This window comes from Apis mellifera, linkage group LG11 (genome assembly GCF_003254395.2).
Source record: "Apis mellifera strain DH4 linkage group LG11, Amel_HAv3.1, whole genome shotgun sequence".
NCBI lineage: Eukaryota > Metazoa > Arthropoda > Insecta > Hymenoptera > Apidae > Apis > Apis mellifera.
In genome coordinates this window covers 15,715,830-15,739,592 of record NC_037648.1, presented here as the reverse complement: position 1 = coordinate 15,739,592, position 23,763 = coordinate 15,715,830, and the positions used below count along the sequence as shown (strand labels likewise).

At 45.3% G+C, this 23,763-nt stretch overlaps 1 protein-coding gene across 1 annotated transcript in view; it reads left to right on the top strand.

Moving 5' to 3' along the window:
* LOC100578939 (single Ig IL-1-related receptor) overlaps positions 1 to 23,763 on the top strand; it is a 56,449-nt gene that overhangs the window by 17,131 nt on the left and 15,555 nt on the right. Inside the window, exons 2-3 of the mRNA XM_003251514.4 lie at positions 17,910 to 18,091; positions 23,716 to 23,763. The exon at positions 23,716 to 23,763 is cut by the window's right edge and continues 166 nt beyond it. Coding sequence (XP_003251562.1) covers positions 17,910 to 18,091; positions 23,716 to 23,763 — 230 coding nt within the window. The remainder of the gene's footprint in view (positions 1 to 17,909; positions 18,092 to 23,715) is intronic.

Here is a 23,763-nt window from a genome sequence, read left to right as displayed (position 1 = left end):
TCGACCGCGAGGAAAATTATCCTCGATCGATAATATAATAAAATATTCTCCCCGAGTTGCACAATAAATCGAAAGGTGAAAACGATATTTCGAGAAGCGACTCGGCGACTTCGTTCCGCGTAGGTGTACCGAAAGAAAGGGGAGGGGGGATAAGCACCTGTCTATAAAAAGCGTGACCGGATGTCCCGAACGGAATATGCCGTTTCCTGTGGAGGGAGAGGGGGGGCGCGCGGGTAGGCGTGTGCACGTGAGGTGAGTCGTCGCCCATCCGTCCACGAGTTATTAACCGCGAAAATACGAGTTCGTTTCCCGCTCTACGTTACCGACCAGACCAGGTATTCGGTCGAGCGTGTTTCGAGCGTACGGCGAACGGCCGCCGTTAATCGTACTCGTATTCGATCGAAACTCGCGCGAGATGGAGAAAATAATTTTTAAAAGGGAATAGGCGAGATCGGAGGGGGGATTCACGAGCCGATTTCTTCGTGCCGCTATGGCCGAGTTGCGTTCCTCCGTGGTTATATATATATATATATATATATATATATATATATATATAAGAAGAAATAAAGCGCATCGAGGAGAAGGGAAGAAATGGAAGACTCGAAAGAGCGGAGAGGAGAGGAGACACGGAGCAAGAGAGTGGATCGGCGAGTTGGAACAAAGGGAACTCATAACCGCTATTCACCGGCTGACTCTCTCTCTCTCTCTCCCTCTCTCTCTCTCTCTCTCTGCGATCTGGCTTGGCTGATTATTCCTCGAACGGAGAACGGCAATTGGCCAGCCGAGCCGAACAACCTAATGCTCGCTCGAGAGCCACCACGGCCTTTTCGACGGTAATTGTTGCATCCTATGCAGTCCCAGCCCCTCGGTGGGCGTGCACCCGATAATAAACTCGGTATCGATTTCACCTCCCTTTTTTTCTTCCCTTCTCCAGCGTTTCTTCCTTCCTTTCTCTTCTGGCCAACGAGAGATTTCTCGAACTTTGTCCAATTTTTTTTCCTCTTCGAAAATTTTTTGAAAAATTAATATAGATATAATTTATGCTATGGAAATAGAATTTAATAATAAAATTCTCGAAACGGCTCCTTTCCTTTCTCTCTCTCTCGAATTATCCTTGAGAGAAGAGGGAGGGGACCGGATATACGTTTTTCGAAAGATGCTTATCCTGTCTCGAGTTTCGCTCTCTGTTTATCTCCCTCCATCTCTGCAACCTCTGTCAAGCATACATATATATATAAAAGTAATTCGCCATTTGTATATGTATATATATATATATGTATACGAATGGCGAATTACTTTTCAAAGAGCGACTTTGTTTATTACAAAATCGGCATCGTCGATCTCGGATCGGGGACCGGTCGCTTTTAAAGGCGGCACGCGTTACTCCCGGACAAGATTACTTATAGGGCGAATCTCGTCTCCCCCGGACTATCGGTACCGCCGTGTCGACCAGTCCGTTCCGTGTGTACTTACCCGTGTACTCGAAGGTGTAATTTAACGGGAATGGGCGGATCGAAACGAGCTCGTCGAGTCACGTCGATTCCCGTTTCTCCTATCCCACGATCGAGACCCGCGAGAGTTTCGCAATTTTTCACCGCCCAAAATTCGAGCCTCGTATCGTACAAGACTTGGAGAGTTGACAGAATCGAAGTAAAAATTTCGAATAAAGTTATTTCCAATGTAATAAACGATAACGAAATAAATTATTTATCGAGATAATTTGAACGATGTTTATTCCTAGTTATTACAGTTATTTTATAAATATATATATAGATAATGAGTCTTTTATTATTACGTTTTGAAACGTACAAATAAATTGTCGAAATAACTCTATTCGTAGCTATTAAATTTTTCCCATCGCTGTGGTATATAGGTTGCGGTTAAGACAAAAAAGAAAGACTTTACGCTTCTCTCTTTCTCTCTCTCTGTCTGTCTTTGTCGATCGTCCTTTTCCGCGCGCCAACGGTAGACGTTTGCCTTGAATTCGCCACGGGGACGAGAATGTATATATATATGTGTATATATATATATACATATAATATATATATACACATATACTATATATATATATATATATATACACATATATATATGTACTTGGGAATGGATCGCGTCGGTGCGAACGGGCCTTTACTCTCGTCTCCTTTTCTTTCCAAGATTGATAGTCGTCCTCCTTCTCCTCCTCGAGTACTTGTACACACAACGGATCTTTTTAACGCCCTTCGCTTTTATCGCCGCATTAGAAAGATTTCTCGCAAACTTCAAGCTTACTACTACTTTTTCACGAGTCTTTAAAACTTGATTGAAATTCTCATATTGTGCGTGTAACGTGGCGTAGCCATTTCGATTAGCTGGAGAAGATTTGCTGGAGAATGGGAAATTGTAACGTTTCGGGAGAGGAGAAGAGAGGAGGGTGGTGTCGCGAGACAAATTTATCTCGTCGAGAAAAGAGGAAAAATATCCGTGAGGATATAAGAAGAACGCTAGTTCCCCTTTTGCACCTTTCTCTCCTCCTCGTGACTCGTTCCTTGCCGCGCCGTGACCCGCAAATGCAAATTTTCCGTTGCATTTGTTTGAACCGTGTAGACCTTCGCCCCTTCTCCCCTTCTTGCTCGCCCTCGATCCCAAACACCACCCACGCGCTTCCCTTCCTTTGTTTCTCTCCTCTCTCGCTTTTTTCTCTCTCTCTCTCTCTCAGACCAACGTCCTTCGACTCGTTTCCTATCCTATCCTCCTTGCCGTTTGCTTTTCTATCTAAAACCGGAATTCCCGTCTGTTCGCGCGCGAGTGCAAATATATTCGAAGACGGTTCAATTATCGAGACGGTCGAATACGCCCGTTAAGATACGAGCGGATCGACCGCTCGTCCTTTCGCAAGTTTGGCAACAACGCGTTCTCGGTCGAATCCTTACTGGCCAGCGAAAATCTAATAGTCGAAGCTAGTCGAATAAATACTTACTTCCACTTAATTTGCCACGTTCAAAACGTAATAATAACAATAATAATAAATTGGAAATAATAACGGCTTGAGATTATACGAAAAGCGGATCGAGTGTAAATAGTTAACGAATATAACAAATAATTCGAAATTTTTAATCAAGTTACTTCGGGAGCACGCGGCTCGCGATCGCTCCTATCTCGGTCGTTAAATGCGAAGGGAGGAGTGAGAAAAAACGATAATTACGTCGCCTAGTCGTTTATGTTTTCTCCTCCTTCCTCTCAGGAGAGGGGAGATTGAATCCCACGAGACAGGCCGTTGTTGCCGTCTGTATTTCCCGTGAGGCGAAAACGTCGACTAGAGAGAGAGGGGAAAACTGGAGGAAAGTTGTTTCGCTGGCTGGTAACGATCGTTTTCTTACGCGAGGGCGGATACTACGTCGCTTCGCTACCGCGTCGGTATAATGAAAATCTGCTCGTGTCGCGTCGAGAATGATCGAAGGAGAGAGAGAGAGAGAAAAAGAAGAAGAAAATACAAATTACAGTTACAAATTCGAGTAGCAAATTACGCGGAATATCGAGTAAAAAGGGATCAGGTGCGCATTTGTTTAAATCCAATCGGTGTTTAAATCGGATAAGGGGGATTAAAACGACGTCCTCAGGTGAACTCGCTTCGAGATCTCTTTGCTTTGAACTAGAACCGACCTATATCGGATCTAATCTGTCCATGCGCCAGTAGAAATTGTGACGCGTGCGAAGGGATCATTTTTCTCGAAATGTTGCATCACGCTTCCCGTATTCGTCGATCTATATTTACGGCGCGAGCCAACATTGGAATTTATTAGTCACGATCCGGTTTGGATTGAGATTTATCTCCGCGTTGAGACATTTTGGCGACGGTTAATTTCTCTTTCTCTCTCCCCTCCCCTCTAGGTTTTCGAAACGAGTCGATTCGATCGAAACGAGGCGATCGGTTGACTCGAAAATACGAAGAGGGAATTTAATTAAGCGAGTCTCGAGCGTTCGTCGGTCGAATTTCGTGGAAGAAATAGAAAGTTTGGAAGACGAGGGTGATGAGATTCGAGAGAGCGCGAAATCACCGATGAAATTTTCCGCGGACGATAAATTTCCTTGGCCCGTGGTAATTGTAGCGTCGCAGAAATTGCACGGATAATCCGGCTTGTCGGCCAACTATCATCTCGCGTTATTAAATCGGTTAAACCGCCTCGAAGAAAATTCTTCCAGACTTCTTCTCCTGGGAACGAAATCGAATCCTCCGAGAGATAATAAACGCGATATTGGGATTGAGAATCCTCGAGCTTGGATTTGATAACTAGGACACACAATTGGAAGGAAAAATAGATGGAGCAACAGTTTGTAGCCATAGTATAATTCGAACGGAATAAATTCGATGGAATTTTTTCCTTTGCTATTTTTATCACCGATTATCCATTCTATCGACGTAATCGATTAATAATTTTGTTGGTTTGGAGAAAGGCCAAAAACGATGAATTTTAATCGTCGTCGTCGAAACTTAGCTATTTATAACAAAACTTTCGAATTCAATTTCGAACCCGAAAATACTTTGACCCATTTGTTCCGCCACTGTCTTACGGTATTTAAGGAAATCGATTCGGACTGGAACGCGTCGCGACTCTATCATTTTTTAATCGCGTTTTTCGACTTGTCTTTGCATATCATTACTCCTTTCTCTCGAAACTTCTTCTTTTCCCGAATAAATAGATTAATTAGTGCACTTCACGATTTTCTCGATCGAACTTCGAATGACTTTAAATATGTGCTTGTTAAAAAATTTACAGAAACTGTTCCATACTGTATTTCGTTTAATCTTTAAAAAGAGGATTTGAAATTTTTTAACGTATAAATGCTACGAGTGTAAAGAATTAACAAATCGCGAGTATATGAACGAGTATAGTTTCGAAACCCGATCTAAAAAAGTCTCTCTGAATCGTTTTGCAAACAGTTGCAAAACGCTTCTCGTTCTCCTCTCTTAATCTCGAGATTAAACTTCTTCATTCGTTCGTGTTCGCGGAGCTAAACACAGAGAAAAAAAGCGTCGCTTTTCGAAACTATCTCTCTCCCCCGATAATCTCGTCGATCGCGCTTCTTTGATTCTCGATAGTCGTCCGGTACGTCGTGGAATTAGCGAAAGGGTAGGGGAGGGGGGACCCGTGGACGACTTCATCGAACGCAGGAACAACTTGTTGTTAACGTTCCGCGAAACACAGGGGGGCAGGTCAGAGAGGAAGAAAAAGGGAGCCGCGCGAGGAGCGAGGGGAGGGGGCGGGGGGGACTAGGGTAGAGCGGACAAAAGGAGGAACTCGGCTCCTCCTCCTCCTCCTCCCCTCCTACCTTCCCCCTACCTCCTCCTCCCTACGTCCTGCTACAAATCTGTGGAATCCGTCCGAGGTAAGGGAGAGAGAGGAGGAGTCCGGAGCTACCTGAAAAAGTACCTCGGCGAGGTAAGCGGGTGGTAGTAGCCAGGAATCGGCGTAGTTATCCAGACAGATTTACGAGCTCGATAAAAATCTGCCTGTTAGGGAGGGATATATACACGAGAATATCGAATTTTCCCAATCCGATACTAGGATCCTAGCTGGTAGCAGTGGTAATGGAACACTGTCCTCTTTTTTTTTTTCTTTTTTTTCTTCTTTTTTTCAGTCTCGTCCCAGAGACTTATCAAATCTCTGGTGGTGGAGAAAACGTTTCGCGAGTGCGGACGGACGGACGGACGGACAGACAGACAGACACAGACACAGACACAGACATAGATACACACGCACGCACGTGTACGCGCGCGCATAACCACACATTCTCTCCCACACACGCGCGGACACACACACACACACAAAATCATGTATATACACAACCACACATAATGACGTGTACATACAATCACGCATTCTCTCTCACGCACACGCGGACACACACACACACACACACACACACACACACACACAAACCACGCGCACACACAATTACACATACAGACCACGCGCACACATAATTACACATACACACATACACATACAACCATGCGCACACATTTTCTTCTACACACACACACACACACACACACGCACACACACACACACGCACGCACACACACACACACACACACACACAAACCACGTGCACACACAATCACACACATTCTCTTCCACACACACGCGGACGGACACACACACACACACACACACAAAACCACACACATTTTCTTCCACACACGCGCGGACGGACACACACACACACACAAAATCACACACACAAAATCACACACACAAACCACGCGCACACATAATCACACACACATTCTTTTCCACACACACGCGGACGGACACACACACACACACATACACACACAAAATCACACACACAAACCACACGCACACATAATCACACACACATTCTCTTCCACACACACGCGGACGGACACACACACTCACACACACTCACACACATACACAATTACAGACACAAACCACGCGCACACATAATTACACACACACACACACACACACACACACACACACACACACACACACACAAAACCATGCGCACACATTTTCTTCCACACACACACACACACACACACACACACACACACACACACACACACACACACACACACACACACACAATCACACACACACACACACACACAATCACACAATCACGCGCACAACCATATATTCTCCCACACACACGCGACACATACGCGGACACACACACACACACACACACACACACACACACACACACACACACACACACATTCTCTCTCTCTCTCTCTCTCTCTCTTCCACATAAACGCGGACATACACATACAACACACAATTTGAGAGAGAGAGAGAGAGAGAGAGAGAAGAGGGGGCGGTAGGCGGATCCTGTCCTCTCGACCTGGTGAAATTCCAGCGTGTACCGGGTGGCATGCTCGAGAATGGAGGTTGAGAGGAAAAGCGACGGGAAACGCGATGCAAATTAGAGAACCGTTCATCGCCCGCGTTAATTAATCCAGGTTTCCACTCTTTGCGCCACCGACGAACAACCACCGACCGGCCGACTGTGGCGAAACTACTATTTTTTTCCCCTCTTCCTCCTTCCCTTTTCCGAGCAGACGTTCGCCTTTCACCGGGATCGTTCGATGAAAAGGGAGAGAAAGTTTTTTCCCCATCTCGAGAGTTGTATCATTTATTTACTTTACCCGTTTTTCGAAAGAAAAGAGAAGAGAAGAGAAGAGAAGAGAAACGAGCGAGTAATCGCGTTATTTAAATGAAATAACGAGTCGAGGAAAGTTCCAAGATTCCATCTCACGTATCCCGTACTCCATTCGTTATGAAGGGTAATTTCCGCGCGCGTTTTCGAATGGCTTGTGCCGATCGGAACTATTCGTCCTCCCCCCCCCCTTTCCGAACATCGTCGAAGGGAGATTTAATCGAATTAAATAATCGTCCGTTTGGAACCGCGCCAATATCCCGTTTATCCTTCCCCTTTTGCCAAGATGTCGAAATACCGTTGCAAAAAAAAGTTAAAAATTTAGGGGGAAAGAGTTTTTCCGTTCGACTCTGTCACAATCGGGAGGTGGAAAGTCGCGGTTCCATCCGATGATGACGGTGGCGGTGGCGAGGAAATTTCATCACGCGTGGCGGGTGTCGGAACGAGCGGTGCCGTCTGCATACAAACCATCTTCTTCTCCTTCGAGCTCCGTACCGAGTTCGCTCTAACAGCCATTATTACCTGTCCTTTGAAAACAAACTACTCGACCTCTTTCCTCGTCGTCCTACGTCTCCCCCCTCTTGCTCCTCCTCCTCCCTCCTTTTCCTTCTTTCTCGTTTGCCGATAATAATTTCCACGCGCATGACCCGTGCTCCTCTCCTCTCCTCTACCTTTCCTCGAATCGGCTCGCCTCCTTCCTTCGGCCACACGATGATGCACCCGACAGGCTATTATATATATATATATATATATAAGCCTTGCTGATTTTTATTATATAGCGTTCGACTTTTTTAAGAAAGGGCCTGCCTATACTACCTAAAGAATCGTATATCTTTATAACGAGCAACCTATTATTCCAATTCCCCCTCCTGTTACTCCTTAACGAATTTCGTCTAGACGAATTTTGTTGAAAATTTTAAATCGATCTTTCGAGGTTTTTCTTTTCGCTCGATACGCGGTAATTGCGATACCGATGACGGTTATGAGAGGGATAAATGGAGAGTGAAAAAGTTTGGCGCGCGCTCGAGTACAGTCAATTAGTAGAAAGAAGTAGTGGAACGTTCTATAAAGATCGTTTCGAGAAACGAAATATCGCCTGATCTCCTTCTATTCTTTATCTCTATCTCTATCTCGCTCTCTTCGCCCGAGCGATTTATCTCGGTTCGACGGTTTTACGAAGAGTTTCTATCTCTCTCTCTCTCACTCGAAAGAGGGACGCGTGTTCGTCCAACGTTGCCAAAACTTTTCGAGGATTGATCGATTCGATTGTAACTGTTGGAAGAGAAATTTTTGCGCGTATTTTTTAATCGTCTTTGCCGAGCTCTCTTTCTCTCTCTCTCGATGTTTCAAAAGAGATACAATGCAAAAGGGAGAGATGAGAGGAAAAAGTTTGCCTCGACACCGTAAATCCGGAATGAAAACCAAGGAAAATGGGAGCAGAGATGAATTCAGGTCCCGGGGATAAAAGGAGCGGCATTTCTCCGCCTCGTGGTTCGTGAAAAACGGCGTATCCGGAGGAATGGGACACTTTCTAATTCCGAATTCTTCTTCTTCTTCCAATGAGATTGGAGATGGAAAAACGATCCGCCGCCATTTCTCATCGAAATTCCGTAATCGGGATAATACGATGATCCAAACCAGCAAGAAATAAGCAAGAACGAGGGATATATTTTCTTGCTTACAACGAAAAAAAAAAATTTTTCTCGATGAAGGAGAGAAAAAAAAAAATTCATTTCCGATCATTTCTCGAGGAAGTCGGGGGGAGGGAGGAACGCAAAGTCGATCCTCTCTCGAAGCGGTTTCGCCACCTTGCGTTGTTGCAACGCTTATACCACTCGTAAACGATCCTTTAACGAGGCTCTAAACCGAGTTTCCATAATGGCTCGTAAATCCCTTTTCCCCGCCCCTCCTCGATCATCGGAGTGGAATCGTCTCGTCGTTGAATAATAATAATAATAATAACGATCAACTATATTCGTTAGTCCATTCCTTCCTCTCTTTTCGAAATCGAAAGATTCGTACAAAGACGTATAAACGAAAATTATATAACTCTCTTTCCCGTTGGTAAAAAAGAGAAAGAGATATTCGTCCGTTCTATCCTCTTTTCGAGATCGAAAGACGTTATTGAGAAGAACGATATATTCTCTTTCTCGTGGACAAAAAAAAAACGAAGAGAAAACGGAAGAAAGGAGAAAACGAACGAACGAACGCGCTCGCATCGGCGGGTAGTACATTGATTTTCCATAACCGCTTCTGTGAAGCGTCGTGTCGCCGCGAGCCGATACCACGCAGTTTCCGTGAAAACGCGGGGGACACGTGGCCTCTGAGAATCGATCGTTTCATCGTCACCGCCGCCAATTTATCGCCCGACGGCCCGACTTCGAAACTCTACGCGTCCGATTCCGTGGAAACGATTAGGAGGGAAGCCGATCGATCGGTCGCTAAGTGGTGGCGAGCAAAAAATATAAAGAAAAAAGGCGAGAAAAAAATTTACCTTTTCTCTCTCTCTCTCTCTCTTTCTCTCCGACGGTTATTACCTCGATCCTCCTCCGCGGGAGGAAGGCCACACGATCGGTTCGCCTCGTTCCGAGAAAAACCACTTTACGGGCGCGGGCATGCGTGTATAAGTAAGTACACGTAGCTTGCGAACCGATCGACTCGAAAACCCCAATAACTTTTCTCGATTAAACGGCTTTCGCGAAATACGGATTCAGGACCCGCTGTTTCGCAAACTTTTTCCCCCTCCACCGCCAATTTCTCGCTCGGTTAACTTGTTTTCAGGTAGGTAAGGTAGGGTATAAGGCGTAAAAGTTTCGACAAAAGGAATAAATTATCGTCGTCGCTCGTCTTCTTCTTCGTCCGTTTCCTTTCACCGTTTTTCCAACTTTCTCCACTTACTTTTTTTTTCTTTTCACCGAGAAGGCCGATTATTATTTTTACGTTCGGTTCGGATCGATCGACACTGACCTACCGCGAATTCACCGGCATTCGCGTGATCCCGGCCTATAGAACTGGAAACTTCGCTCGCTCGTCCTCTCTATTTTCGTCCTCGTAAATACGACCGTTGGAATGGAAGGGGAGGGGAGAGAGAGAGAGATTGCCTCGCCGATTAGTTATCTTTTCGATCGATTCGCGTAACGAGGGAAACGAGTCGAAGCGAGAGAAAAAAAAAGTTTTTTTTGGAAGGGGGGGGGGACTCTCTTTTTCCTCTCTCTCCCTTCGGTGCAATTACAGGGTTATTTAGCGAGCCGGACGAAAATTTAGTCGGCCTGCGAGGACGAAAGTTTTTGCGCTCGTTGGGGAAAAAAAAAAAAAAAAAAAGAAAGAAAAAGGGACGAGCTCGATCGTATTTCACGGGAAACGGATCTATGTTGTGTGGATTTGGCGGACGAACGAACCGAGAAATGGCGAAATCGAGGTCTCTCCTTTCACGTTATCTCCAAGTTGGAAGGCAGTCCGATGTTTACAATTGTTTTTTGCGAGCCATAAGTCGTGTCCTTCGAGTCGAGAGAACGGTTGCCCGGCACGCGTTCTTAGTCCATAAACATTAAAGTGTATACAAGGATGCACTTAAGAGCGGTCGAAGGAAGGCACTTATCGCGGGACAGAGGGGAGTTGTTTCTCGGCTGGATAATTAGCGTCGCGAGGATAGCAATTTATATGTAGTATTTCGAATTCCAAAATTTTCGACGGATAGATGGATAGAGTCGCGTGGTAAAAACGAAATTTGTGCCACTTTGCCGAGAATACTGTCCGACCTATTATCGTTGGAACGTAATTACCGTCGTTTTTCGACAAACACGGAATCCTCTTTCTCCATCTCCAGAAAATCGCTTCGATCGGATTGGAGGTTGTCAATTGCCTCATCGAAAGATCATTCTCTTCGTTCCGTCCATTAACTTTATTCTCACCCATTCGATCTGATCGCGAATAAATAACTTTTTATTCCCCACACGATGGACGATATCTTACGAAATAATATGAAGCAGGGGAGGGGGCAGGAAAGTTACTCGAGTTGGAAAGAGTCCTTGGCGCGTTTCCCTCTTAATATTCTCTCGCGGTCGCGATAGTAGGGAGGAAAGAAAGTTGGTGGAGGAAAAGTTGGCCCGTGACACGTTCCTGTTGCTCGGTTCCCGCGGGGCCGACGCGAGAAATAATAATCCCACGGGGACGGTGAGAGGAGCGGAGCGGATTAAAGTAAAGGCGAATAATCGACGAGATCTAATTAATGTTTAATCGTTGGCGCTCGTCGAGCTAATATCTCGACTGGAAATAACGAAACGAGTCCCTCGGATCGAATTTCTGTCTTACCGATATTACCGAGATCGTAAATCGAAGTATTAAGGAAACGGAAGCGAACGTTTGACATTTTCAAAGCTAAATTGATTCTCGTTCGTATCGAATGGAAAAATGGAATTGTCGGTAAGGAAGAGAAAGGAGGCGTGGTCAAATCTACGAGGAAAACATTCGGAGATCGTGGTGGGCAATCGGAGTCGCTAAACTGTCGGAGGCTACTGGAGGGACTGTGGAGAGATGGTCGTCATCGGGAAAATTGATCGGTCGTTATCGGGTTGCGCGTCGATGGTTGGACGGGCAAAGTTCCCTTCGCCTCGTGCACGAGCGGACACGATTCGTCAAAGAATCGAGTCTCGTCTTTCCTTTCCTCCCCACCAAAAGGACACACACAGTGTAATGTATATTAACTGATTTATTTTCAAATGTATAAAAGATAATTATTTCAATTACAATATATAACAACTATACGTTAAAATTTTCGGTCACGTTTCAATAAAATATTGAGTTGAGAAATATTTTATTGCAATTTTTTAAGAATTAAATTTAAAATTAAATAATTACTTCATATTAGAAATTCATGCGACGTAACGATTTGTCAATGATTTTTTATATTCGTTCCACGGAATAAGAGTCGAATTTAATACGATCGATATACAATGTGTCTCTTTACACTGTTTTTTCATTTTATAATTTTTATCGTTAAATTATCACCGTTTATCCATCTATCGAATTTGACGGATAATTTATAGGATAGAATTAGGACATTTTGTGGCAAATAATCATAACTTTTTTTTTTAACTTTAATACTCTCAAGGTTCACTATATCGTTGTGAAAGTCGAAGCGCTTTTCAATTTCGTTGCAACAAAGATATTTTCAAATCACAAATATTTATCTATTTTATTCTATATATTGATTAAATGCAATGTTAATTTTTTTTACATATCTAGTCATATTTTTAACGAAATAATAAATTACAATAAAAAGCATTATCGCTTTCTGGAAATTAAATCTTTATATCGAGAAACTAATTTTATCGAACTTTGAACGCTTTCGTCGAAATTTCGTCCCGTTTTAGCGCAAATCTATCGTGTCCTGATCTTATCGCGATTACCAAAGTACAAAAGAAATGGTCCCTGCTCAAAAGGATTTTCTCCCCGACGGGAGGAGAAAGATGTTTTCGAAACGCGGAATACACGTCACCGCGCGTTATCGATTCGGACTGGATTCTGCAGGAGAGGAGGACGTTCCCTCGGACGTTCACTTTGATCTCTTCGAGACTCGGCGCGAGAAAATGGATACACGTAGCAGCTCGACGCGACACGGAAAATTGAGCGGTGCGAAAGATTCCTTTGGGGGGAGAGAAAAAGGTATACATTCGTTTGGCAACTGAACGCCGCCGAAAGGAGATATCTCTCCCTTTGAACCTACGTGGAACGGAACGAGGTTCGCTCGTATCGGCCAAAGTCTCCTCCTTCCTTTTCCCTTTTCTTTTTATTTTCACCTTCTTTATCTCGCTCGTTGCGTCTCTCGTCCGAAGGTAACGAGCCTCTCCCTCAGGATTGGATAAAATCTGATCCATCCATACGTTATTGGACGCGAGTTTGACATTTTGACGAATCCTTTTCAAGATTAATTCCACGTACATACATCGAGCTAGATTATTCCCCGGAAAGGGCGTATCAATCCTTCGAGAAACAAGGATCGTTCGATCCACGAATTTTCTTCCCCCCGTCCCACCATTCGTAACGTCGTCGTGGAATCAAGGTTGGCGGAGGGGAGGGGGGTTTAGCGCAAACTCATCGATCCAATCCGCTATATTACATCTATAACCAAGATGGATAGAGAGAGAGTGAGAGAGAGAGAAATACGTACAGATAGATTCCTTATATAGAAAGATGGAACCATCGTGGTACGGGGACGGAGATGCTTTTATCGAAGGATGGCCGAGATTTCGCTCGAAGAAAATCCTCTCTCTCTCTCTTTCTCTTTTTCCTCCTTCCCTTTCTCTCTCCATCCCTCCGTCCAAAGTCTCCAAAGACTTTATCCGGTCACGAGTGGCGGGGGAAGGGGCGCTTATTCGGGCGTAAATGTTATTTTGAAGTAAAGGAGCGCGGTAACGCGGTTACCGGGTTTTTCGTCCCCTTCTTTTCGTCCTTCGAGATGGAGGAAACGGAAACGAGGACGACTCGGCCAGAAAATTCCTACCATTTATCGACAGCCCTGACCATCTCCCTCTCCCACATTCTCCTCTCTCTCTCTCTCTCTCTCTCTCTCTCTCTCTCTCTCTCTCTCTCTCTCTCTCTCTCTCTCTCTCTGTGTGTGTGTGTGTGTGTGTGTGTGTGTGTGTGTGTGTGTGTGTGAAAGAGAGTGTGTGGTTCTGTGTGCGCGTGATTTGTGTGTGTGTGTGTGTGTGTGTGTGTGTGTGTGTGTGTGTGTGTGTGTGAAAGAGAGTGTGTGGTTCTGTGTGCGCGATTTGTGTGTGTGTGTGTGTGTGTGTGTGTGTGTGTGAAAGAGAATGTGTGGTTCTGTGTGCGCGTGATTTGTGTGTGTGTGTGTGTCCATATCTGCGTGTGCGTATTTGTGTGTATTTGTGCGCGCGTGCACATTTGTGTGTGTGTGTGTGTGTGTGTGTGTGTGTGTGTGTGTGTGTGTGTGTGTGTGTGTGTGTGTGTGTGTGTGTGTGTGTGGGTGTGTGTGTCCATACTGCGTGTGTGTATTTGTGTGTATTTGTGCGCGCGTGCACATTTTGTGTGTGTGTGTGTGTGTGTGTGTGTCCATATCTGCGTGTGTGTATTTGTGTGTATTTGTGCGCGCGTGCACATTTTTGTGTGTGTGTGTGTGTGTGTGTGTGTGTGTGTGTGTGTGTGTGTGTGTGTGTGTGTGTGTGTGTCCATATCTGCGTGTGTGTATTTGTGTGTATTTGTGCGCGCGTGCACATTTGTGTGTGTGTGTGTGTGTGTGTGTGTGGGTGGGTGGATGGGTGGATGGATGGTCTCTCTCTCTCTCTCTCCTTTCTTCTTCTCACGATATTCGCTTAACAAGACGTAAGTAGAGGAGATATACTGATGTTTCGGATAGATTCAATCTTGCCTTTATGTATTCCCGCTCGGAGACGGAAGGGTTATATCGTGGTTAGGCGAGGGAGGAGGGGGGTTCGAACGGCTGGAATCGAAATTAAAGGAAAGAGAGTGAGAGAGAGAGAGAGAAAGGAGAAGGGAGTCGGAGTTACGCGTAATGGGGGCGTGATTCGAACGATGTACGGGTATGTACGGGTGATAGTTTGGAGAAAAAGTCGCGTCACGGCCGACTACTGCGACGACGACGACGAGGACGACGACAACGATGACGAGGAATTCACTCGAGGTATCTCCTCTCTTCCTCCTCCTCCCCCTCTACTCCCCGTACGTCAATATTTCTCCTGCAGACTATTCGATGCGCGTTTTCTCCACCTCTTTCTTTCGTTTAACACACGGTATTTGAGCGACACGATACGAATACCGGAGTCGTTCCGCGCCACCTTCCCTTAATTACTCGCTCGCTCGCTCGCTCATCCACCCACCCATCACCGCCATCGCCACCATCCTTATTATTCACCGAGTATCGGATTTAACGAGACTGGTATCTTCGAATCTCGCTTAAGTTTCCCGATTCGAGGATCTCTCGTAGGAAGGTGGGGGCCCGTATCGACTTTTATCCCTGCCCCCGCGAGGAGCGAGAGAAGATAAACAAAAATCGAAGAAAGACAAACTCAGGGGGGAACTCGGTGGTATATAATCCATATTTTCCAAGAAATCGTTGTCTCGATTGCGATTCCTTGATCCCTCGAAATGATGATAATAATGATAATAATAATAATAATAATCGAAAAATCGTTCCACGCTAATTTTCGTTCGTACGGTTCGCGTGCTCGATTCGAGTTACGAGAGAGTCGCGCGGCGGGTTTATTCCGAGAAGAAACGCGACGAAGCGTGAGAAGGAGAGAAGAGCGGCAGCGAGGCGGGGAGGGGGAGGGGGGGAATTCTATCTCGGCACGTACGAGCGCGAATTCGCACTCCGTTGTTATCGTCTACGACGACGACGAATGCGCGAACAACGACGCGCTCGTTTCTCTGCCGGCCCGTTCTTGGGAACAATTTGCACCGGCTATTCGTCCCGCTTTCCGCCCTTTCGAGAAACAAGGAACGAATTTCTTTCTTCCCTCCCCGTTCGTGTGGGAAAAAAAGAAAAAGGGAAAGGGAGGGGAAAGGGAAAGGGAAGGAAGGAAGGAAGGCGAGACCAATTTTTCCAACGACGACCGTCGTCCGCTCCATTTTTCCATGTGGCGGCGTCGATGTGTGTCCGTTTCGTCGTCGATTAACGGTTCCTGACCGGCTATCGATCTCGCTGGGGAATGAACATCGTGGAAACGAAGGGTGGGAGGAAGGGAGGTAACTCGATTCGGTCGGTTTGGCATCGAGAGTGGGGCGGGGATATACGATGGTTATTAAAATCCTTCGCTCCTTCTCCATGATTCTATTTGTTTCTGCCTCCCTGGATAAATATTATTCACTGCCGGTAAAGAAGGTAGAAGCCTTTGCTAGGATCGCCTTGAGATGTTAATATAGATAGTGGGAAGAGTTACGATTCGAATATATAATTTTCATTTCACGTAGTTAATTATTTCGATTCATATCGATGTATATTTAACAATTATTATCTTAACTAGTCGAATATCTTAACTATTAAACTATCGTTACAAATTGGTAATCGCATATCGATGAGAAATAAGAATTCTTTGGATTCTATGCCTTTGCTAATGCATCGAGGTTTAGATACGGATCGGTCGTTTTGGATTAGTGTATGTGACAAACACCACGATAGAAACAAAGAATGCGTGTGAAAATAACGTTTCCTTCCGAATTAACCAATCAGATCCCTTCAGACTTCTTTCCACCAATGAACGGTATACTGTTCACTTGCTAGAAAAAAGTCTCGCGGGACGGCACGGGGCAAGAGGGGTCCTCCGCTAGGACCCGCCTATTTCCACTTCGAACGTTTTGTTGACAAACTTGACAACTCACAACTCGACGCTATATAATGGTAGAAAAGGTATAATTTATACATTCAAAATCGTATATATATATTCGTACAATTGTTATCTTAACTACTCGAATACAAAATATTACATTTGTAAATTAAACTATCGTTAACAAATCGTAATTAGCTTATTCGTATCGATGAGAAATAAGAAAGTTTTTTGGATGCATCGAAATTTAGATACAGATCGTCAAAGTTTTCTTTCGCATTAACCAATCGGACCCGCATTCCTCGGACTTCTTTCAACCGGTTAACTTGCTTCGTTGTTACGATTGGAGGAATAATTTCGAGGGAAATCGTAACTCGAACTGATTACCAATCTCGGTAATCCCAAAAGGGTAGCCTTAATCACTAGCACGGGAATTAATTACACGCCTGTGTAAGTGCCCTCTTCTTCGCCGTCGTTGCCTGCCCCTCGATATATCCACGCGTTCCCGGCAAAATTAATTCGATTTCCCTTCGGGGAGGGGAAGGATTCGAATCGAATCTTCTCGTTCTTCTCCCTCTTCCCTCCTCTTACGTTCTCTCGTAATACTCGTATGGAACCAAGTTTCGACCGGTGAACGGAAAAATAAATATGAGAGCGTATGAAAGGGGGATCGATGCAAAGCGAAGCGTGTCGGTGGCGATGAACTTTCCGAGAAGAAGGTGGTGGGACACGCAGCGGAGGACAAGAATGACCGGTGGAAGCGTCGCGACGTGCTACTGTTCTCGCTTTTCCCCCCCCTCCCTTCCCTCTCCTTAATCGTTTCTACGAACAGAAAAGTGGAAAATTACTACGGCTCGAAATCGATTCGACTTCCTCGCGTAATCGGCGTATCCTGCCCGTCTCGCAATTCCTTTCTTATTTATTCACGCCTATTCACCAGCGTGAAAAATTACGCTTGTTCGATCGATCTCCAAATCGTTCATAGAGATATTCCGATTTTCGAAATCTCTAAGAAAGTAAACGTTTCTTTTTCTCTTCTTTTTTTCTTTTTCGAAAGTTCGACTCGAATAACGAGAAAGGGAGACGAAAACGTACGATCGTTTCGAAATTATTTCGTTGCTTATTAAATTCTTCCGATCATTCGGATTGCCGAATCGAGGGGAAGAAAAATAATTTTCCGCGCGTGATTGAATCCTCGTATGGTTAAGATAACGATTTCCTTGAGTGTAAAGGTAAAGGAGGCAAACGAGGTTTGCATTCGACCGGGGAAGATCGATCGTTGTCGTACCTTATCGAACATACGCGACGATATTCGAGCGCGAGGGAACGTTTATTTTTAGACCATTATATTTTTCGAGGAGAAACGAGACTCGATCCGTCTCCCCTTTTTTTCTCTTCGAGAGTAATAATCGGTTGGCCGATTGTCGGTTGCAGGTACAAGGACAACAGGGCCTATCCTTGGCCAGGTGGCGAGAGCCACTTCATCCTGTATCCGGAGAGCGCGAACCAGACGATTTACGCGCAGAAGGTGAGAGCCTCTGACGCGGGACGATATTCCTGTCAGGCGAGGAACGATACCACCATCCTCGAAGGGGATATCACGCTCGCCGTCCTCGGTTCGTATATCGTAACTTTCCTAAAACAATATCCCGCACTTTTTCGTATAAAAATATAACTCGTATCCCGCGAAAAGGGTGAACGAGAACCGGTGGAAACGAAATTCAAGCATGGAGGAGTGCCGTAAGGCAAACGTTCCTCGTTCGTTTCGCGATTCTCGATTAACCATCTCGCTCGATTTATTCGGCTGCAACTTGGAACGATGGAGGGAGGGGCAGGGGGAATATCCTTCGATCGATACGAATACGTTGAAAATTGGTTTCGTCCTTGGTTATTTACGCCTCTGCCCATCACCCCCCCTCTCTCCCTCTTCCGGGGATGATTTACGCTCGACAGAGAAACACACACACACACAACCACACACACAAATCACGCGCACACAGAATTACGTATTCTCTCCCACATACACGCGAACACACACACACACACACACACACACACACACAAAACCACACACAATCACACATACAAATCACGCGCACGCAGAATCACGTATTCTCTCCTACGTACACGCGAACACACGTGGACACACACACACACACACACACACAAAACCACACAAAACCACACACACAAATTACGCGCACACAGAATCATATACTCTCTCTTACGCACACGCGACTCACACGGACACACACACACACACACACACACACACACACACACACACACACACACACACACACACACACACAAAACCACACACAACCACACACACAAATTACGCGCACACAGAATCATGTACTCTCTCTTACGCACACGCGACTCACGCGGACACACACACACACACACACACACACACAAAACCACACAAAACCACACAAAACCACACACACAAATTACGCGCGCACAGAATCATGTACTCTCTCTTACGCACACGCGACTCACGCGGACACACACACACACACACACACACAAAACCACACAAAACCACACAAAACCACACACACAAATTACGCGCACACAGAATCACGTACTTTCTTCCACGCACGCACGCACACACACATACACACACACACACACACAAAACCACACAAAACCACACACAACCACACACGCAAATTACGCGCGCACAGAATCACGTACTCTCTCTTACGCACATGCGGACACACACACACACACACACACACACACATTCTCTCCCACACAAACGCAGAAACACACATACACGCATACACAAAATTTGAGAGAGAGAGAGAGAGAGAGAGAGGAGAGGAGAGGAGATATCGATGCGTCACGATTCGCTCGGATGCTAGTTCCTAGAGCGGCAAATCGATTATTTTTCTCGGAAATGAAACCGTCCTCGGTCCTCTCTCCGGAGGCGGCGAGCGGAGGAATCGCGTGGGTGGTGAGATAAAAGCACGCGCCACCGCGTATCTCCGCTTAGATTCGCGGAATCTCGATTAGAAGAATTTTCCGCGAACCAATTTCCCCTCTCTCTCTCTCCCTCTCTGCTCCCCGCTTCTCCCCCCTCGCGCGTCTTCTCATCACTCGTATCGAGTCGTTCGCCGAGCAACGATTCGATTTCGATATCCTTGTCCCCTTCGTGCAATTTCCATCCTTGGCTTCCGATGGAAAGCGGAAGTTCCGCTCGTTTCAACCTTTATTCCCGGCCCGCGGAGGGGAATCGGGTTTTTCGGTCGAGAAAACAGCGCCTCGTAAAGTGAATGAATAAGGAAAGTGAGGAACAAAAAAGAAAAAAAATAACAAAGCTTTCGAAAGGTGAGAGAGGAGGGAGGGAGAGTACGTTTATGGCGTAAATAGATATAGCGCGTGGGGGGGCGAAACGGGAGGCGAACAGGGAAGTGGAAAATTAATTTTCGAGCGAGTAACCCGTTGAAACTCGCCTCGTATAAATATGCATACGCGTTTAACGTCGGCGGGTGGCGGCGAGTCGGCTGCACCGGCCTGGTATGGAAGGGGAGAGAGAGAGAGAGAGAGAGATAGACAGAGAGAGCGGAAGAGCGAGAGAGATGGAATTACGAGCCAATACCTGAGGGCTAAGTGCATGGAATGGTTGCGCGCCACGTACATTAACCAAACGCGTGTATCTCGCACGGGAGAGAGAAAGAAAGAGAGAGACGGAGAGATGGTTCGATGATGCTGCCGGTAACGCAATTAGCCGACGCACCCTACCCGCTTCTATCTCCCCTATTTTATTTCATTCGACAATCACCGCTCTCAAAATATTGTCTTTGACGTCTTATATAATATCCGAACACGTCTTATACGTATATTATGATATATCAGTACGATAATTTGTGAGGATTTGCAAAAATTTACGTGTATTCTCCCTTTTGGGAAAGGAGAGGGGGATTACAAGACGATACACGAGCGAGAACGTCGATCGATCGAAGGGATTATAGATTTCTCGCGAATCTATAATCTGAATAGAAACCATTCTTCCCCCCCCCCCTTTGAGAGATTAATGTGAAATCCTCGGGAAAAGTGAGATCGTCCTTTCTCCCTGTGATCGTAGTAAGTAAATAAGTAAGTATCGTCCTGTCCATCGATTATTTCTATGACGACGAAGAGGGACGAAGATGAAGAGGAGAGGAGAACCGAGGGAAGGAGAGAAGCACCGGAGTATTTGAATAAAGCTACCCACGCGCGATTCCGAGAAGCCTTGTTAAACCCGTGAAAGGAATCGCGCGCGCCCTTTCTTCGCTACGGTAACCGGAATTCTTGGAAGTCTTTCTCCGACCTATCGCCGCGAGTCGTGGCTTACCTTCCCTCTCCTCCCTCTCCTCCTGTATCGAGAGTAAGCGAAGCTTTCTCGCTCCTAACTACGTCCATTGTACGCGTATATATGTATGTGTGTGTGTATATATATATATAGTTTTCGAGCGAGTAATTTGTTGCTCGATCGGTCGTTTAACTTTCTCGCTCGACCGAGAAGAAGAAGAAGAATAAGAGTATTTTTCTTCCAAAAGAAAGAATAATCCCTCTCGATTCTACGATAGAGAGAGAGAGAGAGAGGTTGTACGACGTGATTACTTTTAGTCAAGGGGACGTCAAATCTTTGGGATCGGACACATCTTTCTCTCGAGAGAAAGAGAGAGAGAGACGCGTCTTATCTTACCGAGGAGAAATCTTCTTTCGAGGAGCATTTCCCGTTCGAGAGATAAAAGACTTCGAGGGAACGTTAAACGATACGAGAAGATGGCAAATACGAACGTCAACAGAAGGGGAGAAGAGGAGGTAGTCGATCAAACGAGTTTCTTCCACTTTTCCCTCCTATTGTTCGATACACATTTCGAGCGGTCGAGCGGAAAGAAAGAACGTACGACGAAAGTTTACGACGGTAAAATCGTTCGCATCGGGCCAAACTAGTTTTATTCATCTTGCCAAAGATTCGTCCCTCACCGACCGCCACTTTTTCTTCTTCTTCTTCTTCTTCTTCTTTCTCCTCCTCCGTCTCTTTCGTTACACTTTTATTTTCACCGTGAGAACAAAGCTGGCCGGCCCGTCGCCGTCCGTTTTCAACGATCCTTTTTTTTAGTCGGAGAGAGAAAGAGGCGATGCACTACTACACTCCGCGATACTTGGGATACGCGATGAAATCCTAGAACGGATCGAGGCTGACCAACCACCGCGAAACTTCCGATAGAAGTAGGCGGTTATACGCGATACGATGCACGTGTGCCACGTGAGCCACACGTGCATCGCGAGACGCGCTCCCTCTCTTTCGAGATTAAGTCGAGCCGTGCGTGCGTGGTCGAGGAACAGGCTGATATTTTCCGAGCTATGAGTTCACCGCCACCGATACGCGGCGAGCTGTTTCTCTTTCGTCGTTCGGATTTTACCTTTCTATCTTGTTGCCGAGAATATATCCGATCGATGCCAGAGATCGGACAGACGATATCCGACGGATGGTTTCCAACGTGCACGTACGCGTAACGTGTGTGCACGCGTCACACCTTTCGACCTCCTCTCCGCGCATGCGCGCATGTTCTCCGTACATGTTTTATCGTTTAGTATCTTATCCGTTTAATTTTAGCGAATGGAGAGTATCTCGCGTGTTTTCGATAACGCGTGTTGGAAAAAAATGGTTGGAATTAAAGCGGTAAGCGGTTTCGAGGGAATTGTCGCTTTTCTATAAATAAATAACCGGCAATCCATTTGGGAGATATTTAATTATCTAGGTTACGGTTTATTATTTTTTCTTTTTTCTCTTTTTTTTTTTCATGAAGAATTACGCGGTGCATCGATCAACGAATTATAAATAACGAACGAACTTGGCACGTGTGCCTCTTTCAAAACTTTTTTCAATTTTTTAACGTTATCGGAAACAAAATATCCGAACGATAAATATATTTAGAATTAAGAAAATTGTTTGAAAAAAAGTAATCTGGTATGAATAAATATGAGTACAAAAAAATTGCTGCTTTTTGAAGGAAATTGTAAATTCTTCTAATACAAAGTACGAGAATTTGGAGGAAAATTTTTAAATTCTCCCGATATCCAATATCGAAGAGAATATAATGCGAAAGGAGGTGGCAATTTTTTTGCATTATTCGACGTTGCCAGCGTTCACTGCTGGAAAAAAGTCTCGCAGGATTGGGAGCACAGAAGCAGGAGGAATTCTTTGCCAGGATTGCCTATCTCCACTTTAGATAAAGATCGGTCGTTTTGAATTAGTATATGTGACAAATACCATGCTAGAAACAAATATATGAAAATAATTTCTTTTCGAGTTAGCCAATCGGATCTGTTCCTTCCACGAGACTTTTTTTCGATCGACCAGGATCTCGGAGAATTACGACAGACCGAGAGCAGCCGCGTTTACGAATTCCTCGCCACTCTCAAAAGACAAAGGAGAGTTTAATTCTGAAAGTATCGATCGCGCCTTTTCTCCTCGCTCCCTTTCCACTCGAAGATCGATCGAAGAAAATCAAAGTTTCACGTATCTCCGAGGTGGAAAGTTGTTTCTTCTTCTTCTTCTTCTTCTTCTTCGTTTCGAGGTAATGGACGGTTCCCTTCCCCCCTCGCTCGAGCGCGTTTACCACGAAGCTCGAGTTTGGGATGGCGAAGGAGGAGGAGGAAAGGAGGGACGAGCGAGATAGCGGGGACCGGTTGAAGCGGCGTTCGAGAAACGGGCGAGAGCCGTATTCAACAAAGCTCTCTCTCCCCTTTGTCTCGGTCCCGTGAAAGAAGAAAGGGGAGTCGGTCGAGTCGTGCGCGTGGATAATTCGCGGGATCTCCCACGAGGGAAATGAAATATATTCACAATTATTCACCGGCCGGTGACGGCGTTCGACCGGAGGATGGATAAAGTTTCTCCATCGACAGCGGTCCGATTTAACCAAAATTAAGTACACGTTCGCACGGTAAATATCGTTACCGCTAATTTTCAACTAATTGATATATATATACCGATAAAATTGCTCTAAAAAGACGAAAGGCAGAAATAGAAGGTGGAATCAATTTCTTTATTATTATTATAAATATGATAGAAAAAAAAATATATAATTTAAAAATATTTCGAAGAATTTTAAAAACACGTATAGAATAGCATAGTCTTGAATAATATTAATTTTCTTTTCAAACTAAAATTTTAAAATCGAAGGATCGCCGTGCGATATTTCTTGATAAAATTTGAAAGACGGTGTGCGGTTTCCAGGGGAGAAATCGAGCGGATACACGGGGAAGCCGCTGCCAACGTACAGGC